The following is a 19,733-nucleotide window of genomic DNA, read 5'->3' as shown; positions in this document are numbered from 1 at the left end:
TGGATTGGCCACGCTAAATTGCTCCTTAATTGGAAAAACTGATTTGGGTACTCTGAATTTTTTAAAACATGTTCGCCATAGGGTGGCAACTTGTGGATTGTCTCAGGTCAAACATGTAACATTAGACACCGTGTAAAGATCTCCAGTAAGGTGCTGTAACTCCCTCAGTGAGATGATGATTTTGAGTTCCAAGCCATTTTGTGCTGTGGGCTTTCAACCATTGGGAACTGCATTCAAGCGAGATTTTTCCAACTGTCAGAAAGTGGGGAGTGCCTTTGCACCCGGCTGCTGAGATGAAGGATGTCTTATGAATACCTTCATTAAATTATCTTTATCTGTGTCTCATTCACTAATTTCTACCTCTCTCTGGTCAGCTTCAATTCCTGCCGTTACCCTTTCTCTTATCTTGGGTTCACCTTTTGGTAGGTCAGGAAGTCCCTGAGTTAAAATCTGTATTTGATCCAGGGATTGTATTTGTTGGGTATTATCGTAGAATCCCTAAAGTACAGAAATGGCCATTTGGCGCATTAAGTCTGCACTGACCCTTTGAAAGCCCACCCTACCTGGGCCCTATCAGCTGCCCTGTAACCTCACCCTAAGGGGCAATTTAGCATGTCCAATCCACCTAACCTGCACATCTTCGGACTGTGGGAGGAAACCGGAGCACCAAGAGGAAACCCACGCAGACACTGGGTGAAAGTGCAAACTCCACACAGTCACCCAAGGTGGGAATCAAACCCAGGTCCCTGGGGCTGTGAAGCAGCAGTGCCAACCATTGCACCACCGTGCAGCCCCAGATTATCATTGTATGATCAGCTGTCAGATAGTGAATACCTTGTAGTGAGGGAGTGGAATACAGCCCAGGATCTAGGGTGCAGGAGAGAAATGGTAGGTGGGGATAATTTTGGGCGGTTTGAGGTAAACTGGGTAGGACTTCGGACAGGTTAGTCAATGCTGTCCAGCAAATGGTAGCAAAATACAATGGACTTGAGCAGGTAAGAACAGGCAATAGAAAAGGAACACATAGAATCAAAGAATACCTATGGTGCAGAAGGAGGCCATTCGGCCCATCAAGTCTACACTGACACTCCGAAAGAGCACCCCATCCAGGCCCACTCCCCCATCCTATCCCTGTAACCCCATCTAACCTTTTGGACACATGGAGCAATTTAGCATGGTCAGTCCATCTAACCTGCACACCTTTGGACTGCTGGAGGAAACCGGAGTATCCAGAGAAAACCCACGCAGACACGGGGAAAATATGCAAACTCCACACAGACAGTCCCCCAAGGCTGGAATTGGACTTGGTCCCTGGTGCTGTGAGGCAGCAGTGCACCACTATGCCACCATGTTTGATATTTCTTGTTTGTGTCTCTTACAAACACTTTGTCAGTGTCTTTTTTAAATGTTCTCTCCCCTGTTATGTCTTTCTCATCTTCAGTTCTCACCTTCTCTGATTCTTTAACTTTCTGACTTGTTTTGCTCAGTTTCAACTCTTGCTGCACCAGGAAGCAAGTGAACAAAAAACACTTGGGTTAGCTGGGCCCGGATGCACTCTGGTCAGCTGAGTTCCATAAGGAGGAGCAGGAATCTGGGATGGGTTAGACCACTGAAGGGATCCAATCGTCTGAACTTTGTCAACAGTAATGGCGGTAAAATTGAAAGGGAGCTCCTTCAGTGATTGACATGGACCATAGTCAATTGAGCGAAACCCAAAATGGTAGCTGTAAAACAACTATCAGAAATGTTTCCTAATAAAGACAACTGAGAAATGTCATTTTATTCTGAATTGAGATATTTTCGCCAGTATAGCTGCTGTTGTAGTAAATGGAAGTTGTTGAATTGTTTGAATTATTTTATAAGGTCTTCTGTTCTATGGATGTTACATGAAAAATTCAAGTAGTGCCTAATGTCAAGTTTACAATGTCGCTTGTTAGATCCTTTCTCCCGGTGAACTTTAGAAGAGAGGGGAAATGAGAAAATTGGTAGCTGTTTTCCACTGCTCTTTCATTGGTACTTAGCTTTGGTCACATGATCAATCGGAATATTCGATTGATATTGATTAAAATTAGCTTATTTTAGCTTATCATTGTTACCCTGTACAAGTACAAGATCTTTCAAAACTGTGAAGTAACCCGCACATTCTTGGTGCCGTTTTTTTATTTTTACTGGCAGATTACACTGTAGTTTTGAAGTGCATTGATCTGAATAACTTCCCTTTGTTTTTAAGTAACACGCCTTCATTTTCTGAGGACAGTGACCAGGTTTTCTCTCTCTACTGTCCTGTAGAGCCTCAAACTCGTGGTGAGTGAAGGGATTCAAGCCATTGACAACCGTCTGGTTAAAGAAGATGACATCAGAAAGAAAAAGGTGAAATACTGTTTAATATCCGATTAGGAGGTGGCAAGGTGCTGGGGCTCCGATTGTCAACACATTGTGCAGAATTACACTACTATAAGTTTATTGAGAAATAAAATATATTTGTGCTTCCATTCACTTGCAGTTTACCCACTTTTCAAAACTATACTTTATAGTTAAGCTTGCTGGTTTAAACACTACCAACTGGTATAATTAAACAAAATATGCAGTTATATGGTGCCTTTTGTGACCTCAGGATATCTTAAAATACTTTACAGCCAATGAAGGTAAAGGCACCATGAAAATATAAATTGTCATTGAAGTGTAGTCACTGTGGTGTAGGAAATGCAATAGATAAGATAATGAGAAATAGGAGCAGGTGTGGGCCATTCAACCTTTCAAGCTTATGCTGCCATTTAATAAGATCACGGCAGATTTGATTTTAATCTTAACTCCACTTTCCTGCCTGTTCCTCATACCCCTGACTCCCTTGTATCCCACTGTACACCGACTGTTCGTGTGCATTACCAAACTTATTCTCATCACGTACATTGCATACATAGTTGTTAAATTGTGCAGATCTGTTGATGGTACACATATGTCTTGTCATTGCCTCTTCATCTGGGTGATGTTGCTACTCTGGGAACTGTCGTTCATATGGCACTTGTTGCTATTGTAATAGTTATTTTCCATTTCCGTTGTTGGGGACCAGTGAATCTTTGAGAGTGATGGTCGTTCTGTATTCTGTGCAGCTAATGAGATCACATCTTCCTGTTTGGCCATCTACAGTGAAGGAACAGCTTCACTAGTTGTTCATATATGTCCACGTGGCACCAGTATATTTGCTTGGTCATATGCACCACATAGGACCAAGATGACACTGCTCGACACAGTTCCAATTTTCTACGTGGGCTGATTCCTGTTGAGAGCATTGACATGATTCTTTGAACAGGACTACTTTCCATGCATTCAGTCGATATGATCGCCACTTGAGGATTGCCTTGCATACATCTGTGCTTGAGTTGCTCGATTTCTTGATGATTTCTTTAGCAATTTGCACTGTGTGATGATGTAGGAATTTCAGATATATTGTATTGTGTAGTTGGTGCAGTAAGGGTTAAAAGCCTGGGTTATTGTGTGACTGCTGCTGTCATGTTTTTCAAAATCCTGGTTTAAAAATAGACACTTTGGCTGTAGAGGTGCAATTAAAGCATCAGAAAAGTGAAATCATCATTCATTTCAACCATATATATTGTTTATCTAAAGTTGAGCTAATGGAATTTTGTTTATTTTATTATGATCCCGGACCTGACCCCAACAGTGACCAGAATGCTGGACAGGAACCTCGATATTTTATTTTAATTTTGTAAGACTGCGAAAAGTATACCTCGCTCCAGGAGAGATTTCACGAAGAAATAGGGATATGGCGTATTAAAACAAACTTAATTACTAACAGTGTTCAAATATCTTTATCATCACACCAGAAAATAACTTACAATTACCCCATAAACAATGCTGATCAATGCAGTGAATCCCAGTAACCCTCAACTGCTATCTTTATTCCCACTCAAAACATCAAAGATAAACCATCTCGGCTCTCAATCCACTATTACAAATACAGTTAGTGCTCAGGAATACCTGCTTTACAGAGATGTTTGGATACTCTACTTTGAGATGAAGAGATCCTTCAACACTGCTTTCAAGAAAAGTCCAGGACCTTTTCCAAATCATGCAAAAATACTGGCTGTATTCCTTCAGAAGCTGTTTCACTTTGTTTCAGCTCACCTACTCACACTCTTCTTAACTGCTCGGAAAGAAACTGCTAATCTAGCGACAGACATATATTTTGACTAAACTGAGATGCTTGCTCACAGTTCCAGCTAACTCTCAACTAACACGGTTTTTCTGCAAAAAGCCTGATACTTTGGCTCCTCCCAGTAATTATATTAGTTTAGCAAGCTGCAATCTAATTAACTCCACAGGGAATTCCCTAAATCCAAACAACATTTCATTAGCCTAAGCGTTTTATGATGTATGATTGCACATAAAAGCACAACAGCGCCTATACTTCCTCAGGAAACTAAGGAAATTCGGCATGTCCACATTGACCATTACCAACTTTTACAGATGCACCATAGAAAGCATCCTATCGACTGCATCACAGCCTTGTATGGCAACTGCTCGGCCCAGGACCGCAAGAAACGTCAGAGAGTCGTGAACACAGTCCATCACACAAACCTGCCTCCCATCCATTGACACCATCTACATCTCCCGCTGCCTGGGGAAAGCGGGCAGCATAATCAAAGATCCCTCCCACCCGGCTTACTCACTCTTCCAAATTTTTCCATCGGGCAGGAGATACAGAAGTCCGAGAACACGCACGAACAGACTCAAAAACAGCTTCCCCGCTGTCACCAGACTCCGAAATGACCCTCTTATGGACCGACCTCATTAACACTACACCCCTGTATGCTTCATCCAATGCCGGTGCTTATGTAGTTACATTGTATACCTTGTGTTGCCCTATTATGTATTTTCTTTCATTCCCTTTTCTTCTCATGCACTTAATGATCTGTTGAGCTGCTCGCAGAAAAATACTTTTCACTCTACCTCGGTACACGTGACAATAAACAAATCCAATCCAATGTGGCTTCAAAACCTATTTGTCTTTCAAACTTATAAACAAGGATTTCTTTTTAAAACATGACTGCAGCAGTCACACACTAACCCTGGCTTTTAACCCTATAATACCTATCAAATACCTATAATAATATATCTGAAATTCCTACATTCACCACTATAATGAAAGTTCTCTGGGAAGTAGATAATTAAAGACGTTGGGCTGGATTTTCCATCCCGCCGCGCCAGATTTCTGGTTCAGCACGCCAGCGGGATACTCCGTTTCGCTGGCTGGTCAATGGGGTTACCCATTGTGGGGCAGCCCCACGCCGGCGGGAGCCTGGGCTGCCGGCAAAACTGAGCACCCCAACAGCAGAGAATCCAGCCTATTGTGTTTAGCTTTAACCTAATGTACTTAATGGGAGGAGCCAGGGCTGGAAGCAGTCAGGTGTTGAGTTTCAGTTTTGGAGTTCAGTTAAAGATTGGGATGTGTACAGACAGCATGTTTTTTCACAAGAGTTAAAGATTTGCCTGTGAACAGGGTAGGAACTTTTTTGCCAAAGGCAGACGGGCTAAACGGTTGTCTGAGACAGACAAGAATCTGCAGGCAGTTTCCTGACTGGATTTCTCTTTCTCTCTCCAATCAGTCTTTTGAAAGGGACTCTGTTCAAGTGTACAGCAGGTAACCCCCTCTGTCTGTTCACTGTATTTAAAAGTGGATTTTGACCTGAGATGGGTTTTGCTGGAGTGGAGATAAAAATAGCAGTTAGGAGTTAGTGTTTCATTTAATTATTCAGCATTGTTTACCGGGTAATTGTAAGTTATTTTCTTGCCTGATTTTGAAGTTATTTTAATCCTGTGTTAGTAATGAAGTTTGTTTAATATACCATATCCCTATTTGTGCGTGGAATCAGTCCTGGAGTATCCTTTCCTCACAGTCTTACAACTTGAATAAAATATTGGGATTTCTGTCCAGTATCCTAGCAACAGTTTGGGTCTGATCCGGGATCGTAATAACTGTCACCTTAGCCTTTCTATTTGACTGGGTATAGTGTGGGATGATGTATGGTGTTGAATTTACTAATTCTTTTGTGAAGCGGCTGAATTCTTCACTCATGATCTGGAATGCCCTAATGATGTGGAGATGCTGGCGTTGGACTGGGGTGGGCGCAGTAAGAAGTCTTACAACACCAGGTTAAAGTCCAACAGGTTTGTTTCGAATCATTAGCTTGCAGCTCCTTCATCAGGTGAGTGATGGATCTGATGAAGGAGCTGCGCTCCGAAAGCTAGTGATTCGAAACAAACCTGTTGGACTTTAACCTGGTGTTGTAAAACTTCTTACTAATGATTGAAGTGTGATTTCAGGAATTCCATGATCTCACCGGTAGTCATTGACATCAACTGTAGTCAGAATAATAGTCCATGAAGATAAGTTAGTCAGTTCTTTTGGATGAAGAGGTCTGCTCCCAGCTTCATTCATGGCCTGCCTGGCATGTTACGAGGTCAAAGACTACAGTGTTTCTAGTACAATGTCTTTATTCAAGCTGAATGTAAAATAGCTGCCCCAGCCTGTGCCTCATGGCCTAGGTTGCATGACTGTGGCAAGCAAGATAGGATCTTTAGGACATGATTGCATTTCAATCCCAATCACTCTGTGGCAATGTCAATGAGTGGGAAGTAATGGTCCTGTGACAATGGCGATTGTGAGGGTGGCGATCATGTTTTGAATTAGCTGTTTAAATCTCAAACCCATTGTGCGGTGCCAAGTTTGAGTTCATTCTCCGGGATGTTTCAGTTTGCTGCAGTGTCGCCCATTCTCCAAATCAGTATTCTGACCTTCAAGGTTGCAATGTTCTTCTTTTGCCTTCTGCTCATTAATGCAGGGACGAGCAGACTGTCCTTTTTCCTGCACCTGAACTACCTTACACTTAAAACTTTGCGGGCATTTAAAAATAAACATTGCTGGTGATATGATACCAGGATAAGTATTGATTCTTGGGTCGTGTGGTAATTTAAATCGCTGCAATCCATTCAGACGTTGGTTGCCATTAGTGATTGGTCCTAATCTGTATTTGGTGATTCCGTCGTTCATTGATTTCTAGCTTCACAACTGATCTTGAAAGAAAAATACGTTTCTTTTTCCATCTTCCAATTTTGGGCAGGCATTTTGGAACAAGGTTAAAATGTATTTGTACAAACTGAATTACCAGGAGGATTCTGAACTTCGGTGTCACCATGCAGCCTGATTCTCATGTTGTCCAGGTTTTTGTAATTTCTTCTGTTTTATTTGACACTTGTGGATCAAATTTGGATGTTGAGCAACTCAGGCACCTAAGCTGTACTTGGTCTCACCAAAACCAAAGAAGCAGCACGCTAGTTTAGAGGAAGTAATATTTTGGGTCCCTGTAATGAGAAGGAGTTAAAGGATAGCTCTTGTATCTCCTGAACTCACATGGGAAGACGCCAGAGGAGGTGATGGACCAGAGTGTGTAGCTACTGGGTACCTTTGGAAAGAGGGGCGGGAAAGGGAAGGTGTGTTTGGTGGAATTGTGTGGAAATGATCTGTTGTATATGGTGACTGATGGTGAGAACCAGGGACCCTATGTGACAATTGTGAGAGGAGGGTGGGGGAAAGGAAATGAGATAGACCAGATTGAGGATGCTGTCTATGATGATGCAGGGAAATGCTCAGCTGAGGAAAGAGAACATTTCGGAACCTGTGAAATGGGAGATGGTGTCATCAGAGCGACAGGTAGAGAGCAGGGAGATGGAAGTTGGATCCTTGCAGGAAACAAGGTGGGGAAAAGTATAATTCAAGTATGTGAGAGCCAGTGAACCTCTAATGGATGTCAATGGAAAGCCCATCCCAAAGTTGCAAAATATGAGGAGGTGAGACTGAGGTGGAAATTTGAAGCATAATTTTTGAAATTCTCTGAACCCAGAGATTAACTTATCAGCTCTCCTCAGCTGCTAAGTGCTGGTAGCATTTTGTGTTTTTGATTCTGATTTCCAGGATCTGCAGGTTTTTTTTTTTTTAAACTTGCATTTATACCTGTTTTGAATTTAATTTGGGGCCTGTTTCCATCTACTTGCAATTCTTCTCAGTTCTTCTTGGCTGCTACATCAAGGTTGACCATATGCTGAGTCTTGTACCATCTGCAGATCTGATCAGTTTGCATTGTGTTTGTGAATTCAGCAGGTACAGAATGGAAACAGTGAGGGACTTGAGGATTGATCCCTGGGGCACTCCACTGTACATTTTCAAAGACTAACATCACTCTTGCAATGAGTATGGGCTTCTTTCAACCAGTTTCCTATCTACCTAAACTGGGAAAGCTAGGGTTGCTCTCATTAGAGCAGAGGGGGTTAAGTACAGATGTTTTAATATTGGGGTCCTAGAGTCATTTATGGCACAGAAGGAGGCAATTTGAGCCCATGCTGTCTCCCCATGTCCAGCCAGTCCTTTCCACTTCCACCACCATTGTGGGCAGCAAGTTCCAGGTTGTTACCACTTGATGCTTAAAAAGGTTCTTCCACACATTTCCCCCCTGCATCACTTGGCCAAAGTCTTTCCTAGTACTTCTGCCATCAGCCAATGGGAAAGATTTTTCCCTGTCTAACTCACCTAAGCTTCTATCAAGTCTCCTTTCCCCAAAGAATATGAATACTGACCCTCGCACAGGTCAAACAGCAGTCATACATTACACAGAGTATAAGGCACACAGGATTACAACTTGATGTTATTGTTTCATTTGTATCTAAAATGTTGAAGTCGTGGAACAAACCTAGACAAATGTGATGTTTATTAACACTAGAAATAAGTTTTCAACTACCTTACCAATTCTTATCACTCTCACCGAGTTTCCCAAAAATTGATCATCTTGTTATTTTTATGGTTAAACTCCCAGAGGAAATGTGGCAGCAGCCAGGTTCATGGCACCGTGGCTGGCTCTGCTGCACAGAAGGGCGGGAAAAAGAGTGGCAGAGCTATAGTGATAGGGGATTCAATTGTAAGGGGAATAGACCGGCGTTTCTGCGGACGCAAACGAGAATCCAGGTTGGTATGTTGCCTCCCTGGTGCAAGGGTCAAGGATGTCTCGGAGCGGCTGCAGGGCATTCTGGAGGGGGAGGGTGAACAGCCAGCTGTCGTGGTGCATATAGGCACCAGCGATATAGGTAAAAAACGGGATGAGGTCCTACAAGTTGAATTTAGGGAGTTAGGAGTTAAACTAAAAAGTAGGACCTCAAAGGTAGTAATCTCAGGATTGCTACCAGTGCCCCGTGATAGTCAGAGTAGGAATGACAGGATAGCTAGGATGAATATGTGGCTTGAGAGATGGTGCAAGAGGGAGGGTTTCAAATTCCTGGGACATTGGGACCGGTTCTGGGGGAGGTGGGACCTGTACAAACCGGACGGTCTGCATCTGGGTGGGACCGGAACCAATGTTCTCGGGGGTGTGTTTGCTAGTGCAGTTGGGGAGGGTTTAAACTAATGTGGCAGGGGGATGGGAACCGATGTAGGAAGTCAGTGGGGACGGAAACAAAAGGCAGGAAGGGAGAGTGTAAAGCATGACCAGAGAAAGCAGGGCAGAGAGCAAGGAAAGTCTACATTAAACTGCATTTATTTCAATGCAAGGGAAAGTCTACATTAAACTGCATGTATTTCAATGCAAGGGGCCTGACGGGCAAAGCGGATGAACTCAGGGCATGGATGGGCACATGGGACAGGGATATTATAGCTATGACTGAAACATGGCTAAGGGAGGGGCAGGACTGGCAGCTCAATGTTCCGGGGTACAGATGCTATAGAAAGGATAGAACAGGAGGTAAGAGAGGAGGGGGGTGGCGTTTTTGATTAGGGAGAACATTACGGCAGTACTTAGAGGGGATATATCCGAGGGTTCGCCCACTGAGTCTATATGGGTGGAACTGAAAAATAAGAAGGGAGAGATCACCTTGATAGGACTGTACTACAGGCCCCCAAATAGTCAGCGGGAAATTGAGGAGCAAATATGTAAGGAGATAACAGATAGTTGCAAGAAAAATAGGGTGGTAATAGTAGGGAACTTTAACTTTCCCAACATTGACTGGGACAGCCATAGCATTAGGGGCTTGGATGGAGGGAAATTTGTTTAGTGTATTCAGGAGGAATTTCTCATTCAGTATGTGGATGGACCGACTAGAGAGGGGGCAAAACTTGACCTCGTCTTGGGAAATAAGGAAGGGCAAGTGACAGAAGTGTTAGTGAGGGATCACTTAGGGACAAGTGACCATAACTCCATTAGTTTTAAGATAGCTATGGAGAATGATAGGTCTGGCCCAAGAGTTAAAATTCTTAATTGGGGCAAGGCAAATTTTGATGGTATCAGACAGGAACTTTCAGAGGTAGATTGGGGGAGACTGTTGGCAGGCAAAGGGACGGCTGGTAAATGGGAGGCTTTTAAAAATGTGTTAACCAGGGTTCAGGGTAAGCACATTCCCTTTAGAGTAAAGGGCAAGGCTGGTAGAAGTAGGGAACCCTGGATGACTCGAGATATTGAGACTCTGGTCAAAAAGAAGAAGGAGGCATATGACGTACATAAACAACTGGGATCAAGTGGATCCCTTGAAGAGTATAGAGATTGTCGAAATAGAGTTAAGAGGGAAATCAGGAGGGCAAAAAGGAGACATGAAATTGCTTTGGCAAATAATGCAAAGGAGAATCCAAAGAGATTCTACAGATACATAAAGGGGAAAAGAGTAACTAGGGACAGAGTAGGGCCTCTTAAGGATCAACAAGGACATCTATGTGCAGAGCCACAAGAGTTGGGTGAGATCCTGAATGAATATTTCTCATCGGTATTCACGGTGGAGAAAGGCATGGATGTTAGGAAACTAAGGGAAATAAATAGTGATGTCTTGAGAAGTGTGCATATTACAGAGGAGGAGGTGCTGGAAGTCTTAAAGCGCATCAAGGTAGATAAATCCCCGGGACCTGATGAAAAGTATCCCAGGATGTTGTGGGAGGCTAGGGAGGAAATTGCGGGTCCCCTAACAGAGATATTTGAATCATCGGCAGCCACAGGTGAGGTGCCTGAAGATTGGAGAGTGGCGAATGTTGTGCCCTTGTTTAAGAAGGGCAGCAGGGAAAAGCCTGGGAACTACAGACCGGTGAGCCTAACGTCTGTAATAGGTAAGTTGCTAGAAGGTATTCTGAGAGACAGGACCTACAAGCATTTAGAGAGGCAAGGACTGATTCGGGGCAGTCAGCATGGCTTTGTGTGTGGAAAATCATGTCTCACAAATTTGATTGAGTTTTTTGAGGGGGTGACCAAGAAGGTAGATGAGGGCAATGCAGTAGACGTTGTCTACATGGACTTTAGCAAAGCCTTTGACAAGGTACCGCATGGTAGGTTGTTGCAGAAGGTTAAAGCTCACGGGATCCAGGGTGAGGTTGCCAATTGGATTCAAAATTGGCTGGACGACAGAAGACAGAGGGTGGTTGTAGAGGGTTGTTTTTCAAACTGGAGGCCTGTGACCAGTGGTGTGCCACAGGGATCGGTGCTGGGTCCACTGTTATTTGTGATTTATATTAATGATTTGGATGAGAATTTAGGAGGCATGGTTAGTAAGTTTGCAGATGACACCAAGATTGGTGGCACAGTGGATAGTGAAGAAGGTTATCTAGGATTGCAACGGGATCTTGATCAATTAGGCCAGTGGGCCGACGAATGGCAGATGGAGTTTAATTTAGATAAATGTGAGGTGATGCATTTTGGCAGATCGAATCAGGCCAGGACCTACTCAGTTAATGGTATGGCGTTGGGGAGAGTTATAGAACAAAGAGATCTAGGAGTACAGGTTCATAGCTCCTTGAAGTTGGAGTCGCAGGTGGACAGGGTGGTGAAGAAGGCATTCGGCATGCTTGGTTTCATTGGTCAGAACATTGAATACAGGAGTTGGGACGTCTTGTTGAAGTTGTGCAAGACATTGGTACGGCCACACTTGGAATACTGTGTGCAGTTCTGGTCACCCTATTATAGAAAGGATATTATTAAACTAGAAAGAGTGCAGAAAAGATTTACTAGGATGTTGCCGGGACTTGATGGTTTGAGTTATAAGGAGAGGCTGGATAGACTGGGACTTTTTTCCCTGGAGCGTAGGAGGCTTCGGGGTGATCTTATAGAGGTCTATAAAATAATGAGGGGCATAGATAAGGTAGATAGTCAACATCTTTTCCCAAAGGTAGGGGGTCTAAAACTAGAGAGCATAGGTTTAAGGTGAGAGGGGAGAGATTCAGAAGGGCCCAGAGGGGCAATTTCTTCTCTCAGAGGGTAGTGAGTGTCTGGAATGGGCTGCCAGAGGTAGTAGTAGAGGCGGGTACAATTGTGTCTTTTAAAAAGCATTTAAATAGTTACATGTGTAAGATGGGTATAGAGAGTTATGGGCCAAGTGCGGGCAACTGGGACTAGCTTAATGGTAAAAACTGGGCGGCATGGACTGGTTGGGCCGAAGGGCCTGTTTCCATGCTGTAAACTTCTATGATTCTATTCTACGAAATTGGATGCTGCATTCATATTGACATTGCTTTGGGACAACACATTTTTCAAAATTGAAAGCAAGACTTGTATTTTTATAGCATCTTTCTCAACCTCGGGATGCACCTAAAATACCTTGTAGTCAATGAAGTGATATTGAAGACAAGGCACTGTTGTAATGTAGGAAACGTAGAGCACATGTATGCACAGCAAGCTCCCAACATTGTTTTATTTTGTATTTTTTTTAGTGATGTTGATTCAGGGATATATATTGTACGGTGTCACAAACCATGTTAATGTTATCTGCAAGGGTGCACCAACTTGCAACACCGGTTCTTGGGAGTGTTTTGTTCTTTTGGAATGAGGAGTTTAGTGAAGCCCCAGTGAAAATAACCAGTCTAGTCATCGTGTAACAATTATTAAAGACTCTTTAAATTAAAGAAATGACAAATACACACAAACAGGACTACAACACTTTTAAGACCATTCAGCATTTGAATCACGAAACACACGCAGGTTACGTAGAACGTACACCTTGTTCTCAAAATATATGTACAATCCCTGAACTTAAGACTTCCCCTTTCCCAAATAACATCCAAATTAAATAAATCCATAAGTCAAATCAAGCTTATAGTTACCACACAATACAGGATGGATAGTCATGTCTGGGAAACATCTATTCCTGGTCCAGTAAATATATTTAAACTGCTATTATGAAGGTTTCTGCATGACCTTAACTCGAAAACTAAGATGCTAATCTATTAGATTGCAGACTGGTCTCATAGACTGTTAGATGTAAACTGCTCTCTCTTTCTCTGGCTGTTGGATGTAAACTGCCTCTCTGTAGCACTCCCTCACTAATACACTGGTTTGTCTGCCTGTTTTTCTTTGCTTGTGTTTCTGGACTAATGCCTGAATCCATTTTCTGATATGGCCAACGTGTTACCCACTGAACCATCACCATTTGTTCAGAATGGTTGCAGCTGTGTGTGCATGGAGACATGTTTCACACACTATAAAGCACACTCTATTTTCAAAATTTTCTGCCAGGATTAGAACCCAATCCCTGGAACTTTGCAATTAAAATATTGTTTACTCCAGAAGATCAAGCCTGAATTGATTATGTATGTAACCTCCAACAGCAAATATATATACATTTATTGGAATGAAGGAAAAGCAATTAGATCAACCAAAATATTTTTTGACAATTGTGAATTTTTTCTATTTTGATACAGCTTAAAAATAGGTTTTCTAATGAAAACATTGGTGATTGACAGTCATAAGGTTAAACTAAGCACACAGATCAGCCATGATCAAATTGAACAGCTCAAAGGATCGGTTGCCAACTCTGCTGAATGTGTTCTTGGAGGTTTCATCGACAAACTAAATCAGACCTATTTTCAAGCAAACCCAGCCCTGGAAGTCAGCAATTGCTGAATTTATCGTAATATCTGAGAATTTCACCTGTCATTTGTGGGGGAGTAAATGAGAACCTGTGAGCTAAGCCTATGCATTGAAACTGTGTATTCTGGCAGCACGGTGGCGCAGTGGTAGCACTGCAGTCTCATGGCGCCGAAGTCCCAGGTTCGATCCCGGCTCTGGGTCACTGTCCGTGTGGAGTTTGCACATTCTCCCCGTGTTTGCGTGGGTTTCGCTCCCACAACCCAAAGATGTGCAAGGTAGGTGGATTGAACACGCTAAATTGCCCCTTAATTGGAAAAAATTAATTGGGTACTCTAAATGTATTTATTTTAAAGTTTAAAAAAAAAAAGGAACTGTGTATTGATGTGAGAATATAAAAGCCAGTGCTTTATAATTACAGTTGAACGCATCAAGTAAGCTGTCAGTCATAAACGCCCCTGCTTTATACATTTGTCCCCTTGCAGATGTGTGTGTTGAGACTGCTCCAATTAATCCGATCAGTGGAAAAGATTGAAAAGATCCTTCATTCTCAGTCTTCTAAAGAACCGTCTCCCTTGGAAACAAGTGGGTAAGTGTTGGGTTCTCTGCATTCACCTGATGGGCATTCAAAGTAAGACTGCACCTCCTTGTGACTTGAGGACACCATGAGGGAACAGCTGCTGGTTGAGGCAAACCCTGCTTAATGGATTGATTGACAGTTCTCCCTTGATACAGAGTGATTGGCAATAAAAATGAGGGTGAAGTTGGTGATTGTCAATCACAATGGCTCTCCTTGTGTTCTTTGTGGAGAATTGGCCTAAAATTAGTCACAGAGATTTTTAAAATGGAAATTGTGGCCCATTGTTCCCTTTGTCCTTCTTATGGGTTGGAAGCTAATATAAATACTTGCCTGGAGGAATTAGATGTAGAGAAGGTACAAAATATAGCAGACATAGGACATTCGGCTCTCTAGTTTGCTCCACCATTCAATAAGATCCTAGCATTTGTGTTTTGAATTCCACATTCCCATCTGCCCCCGGTAACCTTAGATTCTTGTTAGGTAAGAGAAACAATCGCCTTTCCAGGTATCGATCCAGTAAAGATGTTTCCACTTGTGCGGGGAGGTTAGAACAAGGGACCACAAATATTCAAGTCACTGATGCATTCAGTGGGGAATTCAGAAGAAACCTTTGTACCCACAGAGTGGTGAGAATATGCAACTCTCTACCGCAAGGAGTGGTTGAGGCATGTAACATAGATGTATACTGTAGAGTGTTATTATTATGCATCTTATTTAAATCCATTGCTGATGACATCACTAGCTGTTGTTACCTGTGTATATTCATATTTAACTGTCATTAGTTCTAATTCTGTTCTGTTACTGTTATTTAGATTTTTAACTAGCTGTTCCAGTTTTTGAGTCTGTATTTTGAACTGTTATTTTTATATATTAAAGAAGATTAATTTAACTTTAAGTTATTTCGACTCTCTTTTAGTGTCAAGTTCCCACGATGCATTTCAGGAGAAGCTAGAAAAATACCTGAAATAGGAGATGTTGATGAAGTGAGATGACGGGGGGGATGAGGAGCCTCATGTGGATCTAAAACACTGACATGGACCAGTTGGGCTAAATGGCTTGTTTCTGGATTGATGAATGCAAATTTCTTCTTATAAGTTAAATTGTATTGGGTGCAAACTTATTGGAAAGAGATCAACCAAAATATTTGTTGAAAATGCGATTTTTTTTTATTTTTTTTTTTCCATTTAAAATTTTTTTTTTAATAAACATAGTATTTTTCTACAGCCTTAAAATGTGGTTTCTAATTAAAACATTGATGATTAATAGTAAAAGGGTGAAACTGAACACCCAAATCCGCTATGATCAAATTGAACAGATCAAGGGTTGCCAACTTTGCTCACATATTTTGGAGGTTTCATTTTGATCTCTCACCTCCAATGGCCATGGTGGTCAAAAAGCCATTTTTCCCCCATTTCCAATATTTCTATAACTGGGAGGTCTGCTAGGATGGCTGGCTGGTCAAGTTCCCACAATGCATTTCCGGAGAAGCTAGACAGTTAAATATGAATATACCCAGGTAACAACAACTAGTGATGTCATCAGCAATGGATTTAAATAAGAAGATGCAGAATAATAACACTCTATAGCATCCATCTATGTTACATGCCTCAACCGCTCCATGCGGAGCGATGCCAACAGCGCGGGTTCAATTCCTGTACCAGCTGAGGTTACCATGAAGCCTTCTCAGTTTTGTCCTTCACCTGACGAGTGGTGACCCTCGAGTTAAATCACCACCAGTCAGCTCTCTCTCTGGGACGATGACAACTTTTACATTTCTGTAACTAATACACGGTAGTGTACAAAGAGGGAGGAATGTCCGATTTCTTTTTAATGCCATATTGATTTTCCGCCCAGAGTTCGGGGACATCTAAGAGATTAAACCTCCACCCTGGGGACTCCAGGAAAATCCAGTTTTTAGATGTTAAATGGTCTGCTGTCCCTATGTCTTTTATGTGTCTTTGAATGTGTTTTTACGGGACGACTTCCGGTATCAGCCATGGAATGAGTGGTCGCACATTTGGTGGCTCCCTCTCGAGGTTGGAATTTCTTGGCCCTTTCCCACCTGATTTAGGGAGTGTTTGCTAGTGTGAGGTGCATGAGCACAGAGCAATTGTAGTACTCCATCGGTGGGGCCAGTTTATGGCTTTCCAGATGAGGAGAGGAACATGTAAGAGGCAGCAGCTTGAGAAGGTTATTCGAGGTGCGACACAGGAAAAGATGGAGGAGGATGATGGGGCGTCGTTGCCCGCCCAGTGGACTTTTTGAACGCAAAATTCCAGCAGCAAAGGCAGGAGACCTCCGAAGACCTGGCAAAGGTGGTGGAGCTGTCTAGGGCGGCTATGGAGAGAGTGGAGCAGAGGCTGGAGGTGCAGGGTCTGGCTCTCCAGAGGTGGTGGAGCCAGTGGGGGGGAGCAGGAGGACCGGCTGACCTCGCTGGAGGCGGAGATGGTGCTCGCAGCGGATAGCCATGAGGTTCAGGGAGAAGGAGGAGGACCTCGAGAACCGTTCCAGAAGGCAGAATCTCCGGATTGTGGGGCTGCTTGAGGGGATCGAGGGAACGCAGACCACAAAGTGTGGCGAGTATGTTGGAGAACTTGGTGGGGGAGAGGATCTTTGCACGTCCCCCCGAGGTGGATCGAGTGGACAGGACGTCGAGGGGGAAGCCAAATATGGGGGTGCCGCCGAGGGTGATGGTGGTGCGGCTGCATCGTTTTCTTGATCAAGAGAAGATATTGAAGTGGGCGACTCAACGCAAAGTGCACCTGGGAAGGAAATATGCTGCGGAGCTACCAGGACCTGGGTGCAGTGTTGGCCAAGCAGGCAGGCCGGTTGTAATAGGATCAAGGCTGCCCTCTGCATGGAAGGGGTGAAGTTTGGAATGTTGTATTCTATTTATCTGTGGGTCACACACCAGAATCGAGAGTTTTATTTTGACACGCCGGAGGAGGCGAGTGAATTTATGAGACACCATGGACTGGGAGGTGTGTGAGGACACTGAACGTTGGAGATGCTGAAGTGGGGAATGTGTATTTACACGACTGGCGGATTGTTGTATTCAATGAAATATAAATGCGGAGTGCGTGAGTGTTTTTATTTTTACTGGTTTGGGGGATTTGTGGGAGTAACAGGCCTGGAGTTACTTAAGAGGCCAAGACTTCCTCCATCTGCTCCCACTAGCAAGCTGTGGAGATGAGGGAAAAGTGTATTTGATCTGGCCATATATTTCTATCCTGCGACCCTAAATTGTGTTCTCTGAGAAGTTGCTTATACATTGTTATAACCCTGCATGGGACTCATCCAGCTGGGGATGATTGTTCCCTAGTGCTGATTGGGTTATGAGTTTACCAGCATGAGTATAACGGGTCGACTGCTGTAGCAGCTGGCAGGAAGGAGTGAGGACCCTGAGATGTGTAACCGGGTCCTGTGTCAATACTGCTGTTACGCTGAATGAATGTCTTTCTTAGGAACTCCTCGGACTCCCCTTTGCCGTTTACTTCATACATACATAATTCTTGTGAGGACTGAAAGTGTAGTTCATATCAGGGATCCAGATTTAACTGGTTTCTCGGCTATAATGGATTTTCTTTATGGACAGTGTAAAGTGGCTCTCGACGTCTTTGCAGTTGTCATTGACTTTTTACATGCCCGAACCAACACATTTATTTAGTTCTCTTTTTACCCTTGAGTTTTTTTCTCCACAGTCCTCCCTTAGCCGGGCAGATGCTGGAAAGGATCGGGACTGAATTTAACCAATTACATTTTCATGCTGTGCAGAGCAAGGGAATGCCGCTTTTGGACAAAGTGAGACCTGTAAGTGTGCAATTTGCAAATGGGTTTGCTGCAATTCTGATTCTGCAACAGGAGCTGTGAGTGCACAAAAAGGCAAGGGTACTCATCACAAAAGCAGACAAACTGGTCATGAGCTTATGGTGGTCCTTCTGTGGTGGCAGAAGTTGCAATCTGCCACCAAAGCCTTTGTTGCAATAATAGATGATAAACGAGCATTGATAAACAGGAGAAGACTCTGGTCTGTCAGCCTGTCCCATACGACTGCAATGCCTTTTGCATCATGACATAGGCACTGCCCACTCTAGTTGAAACCATATGATTTTCTGGGAAAGAATAGAATAGAATTAAGAGGTGAATCATAAGAGGTGAAAAGCCAGATGGAAAATTATGAGGAGGAAATCTGGAAGAATCCTCTCTGACAACTAGGCGTTGGAAATGTATTTCACTTTGATTAATGGGATACAGTAACTACCTTGTGTACAAGGTAATCTCTATCATCGGCCACAAACAGGCTCTGCTCGCGCTTGAAGTCAAAAAGAAATCTCACTGAGCTTTGCTGTTCTCCTTAATTTTCAGCTCTTGCTCATTGTTCCTGAACATCCCAATTAATTTAAAGCCGAGTAACTGGGGTCATTTTCACCCCACGATTGCTGTGCAGGATCCTGATCTCTCTCTGTTTCAGGAGTCTTGTGGGATTTAGCTCTTGTTTGGACTGTTTCTGATGGGAGCTGCCAGCTTCTCCCCGCCCTGTAGTATACGTGGAATAGAGATGCAAGTGCAGTTATTTGTAATGAATTGGGGAGGAGGAGATCAGGAGTAGGCCATTCAGCCACTCAGCCCTGCTCTGCCATTCAGTAGGTGATGACCGATCTCAACTCCATTTGCCTGCTTTAGTTCTGTGGCCTTTAAAACGCTTGCCTGACAAATCTATCAATCTCAGTCTTGAAACTGTTAGTCGACTCCGCCAAACCTCAGCTTGTGTTTTGTGAAGGAGTTACAGATTTCCACGACCCTTTTGTGTGAAGAAGTGCTTCACTCCTAATGTCGCGCCTGAATGATCGAACTGCACCCTTGCCCCCGCCTCCTTCTTCTCTCGCTACTCTATCAAACAACATAGTTAAATTGAACACCTCAATGTATCCCTTGTGCTCAAAGGTAAAGATAAAGTCGCCATAGTCCCAGATGACCATAGACTGCTTTCCCCTTTAAGGGGGAGAGCTGGCTGGTGGTGATTTAACCTGAGGATCACCACACCTCAGGTGAGGGGCAAAGTTGAGAAGGCTGGGCCTTCACGAATAACCTCAGCCGGTATGGGAATTGAACCCACACTGCTGGCCTTGCTCTGCTTCAGAAACAGCTATCTAGCCAATTGAGCTAAACCGACTCCTGCATTAAGCCTACCTATGCAAATTATGCTTCTAATTTAAACTTTTTAACCACGGGAACATTCTGGTGAAGCAGTGCTGCAC

General features: G+C 43.3%; 1 protein-coding gene across 1 annotated transcript in view; it reads left to right on the top strand.

Annotated features, from left to right (window-relative positions):
• cog2 (component of oligomeric golgi complex 2) overlaps positions 1 to 19,733 on the top strand; it is a 94,001-nt gene that overhangs the window by 18,267 nt on the left and 56,001 nt on the right. The window contains exons 4-6 of the mRNA XM_072498457.1: positions 2,290 to 2,370; positions 14,381 to 14,484; positions 18,177 to 18,285. Coding sequence (XP_072354558.1) covers positions 2,290 to 2,370; positions 14,381 to 14,484; positions 18,177 to 18,285 — 294 coding nt within the window. The remainder of the gene's footprint in view (positions 1 to 2,289; positions 2,371 to 14,380; positions 14,485 to 18,176; positions 18,286 to 19,733) is intronic.

Source organism: Scyliorhinus torazame, chromosome 4 (assembly GCF_047496885.1).
Source record: "Scyliorhinus torazame isolate Kashiwa2021f chromosome 4, sScyTor2.1, whole genome shotgun sequence".
In the NCBI taxonomy this organism is placed as follows: domain Eukaryota; kingdom Metazoa; phylum Chordata; class Chondrichthyes; order Carcharhiniformes; family Scyliorhinidae; genus Scyliorhinus; species Scyliorhinus torazame.
This window is presented reverse-complemented; position numbering and strand designations above follow the sequence as displayed.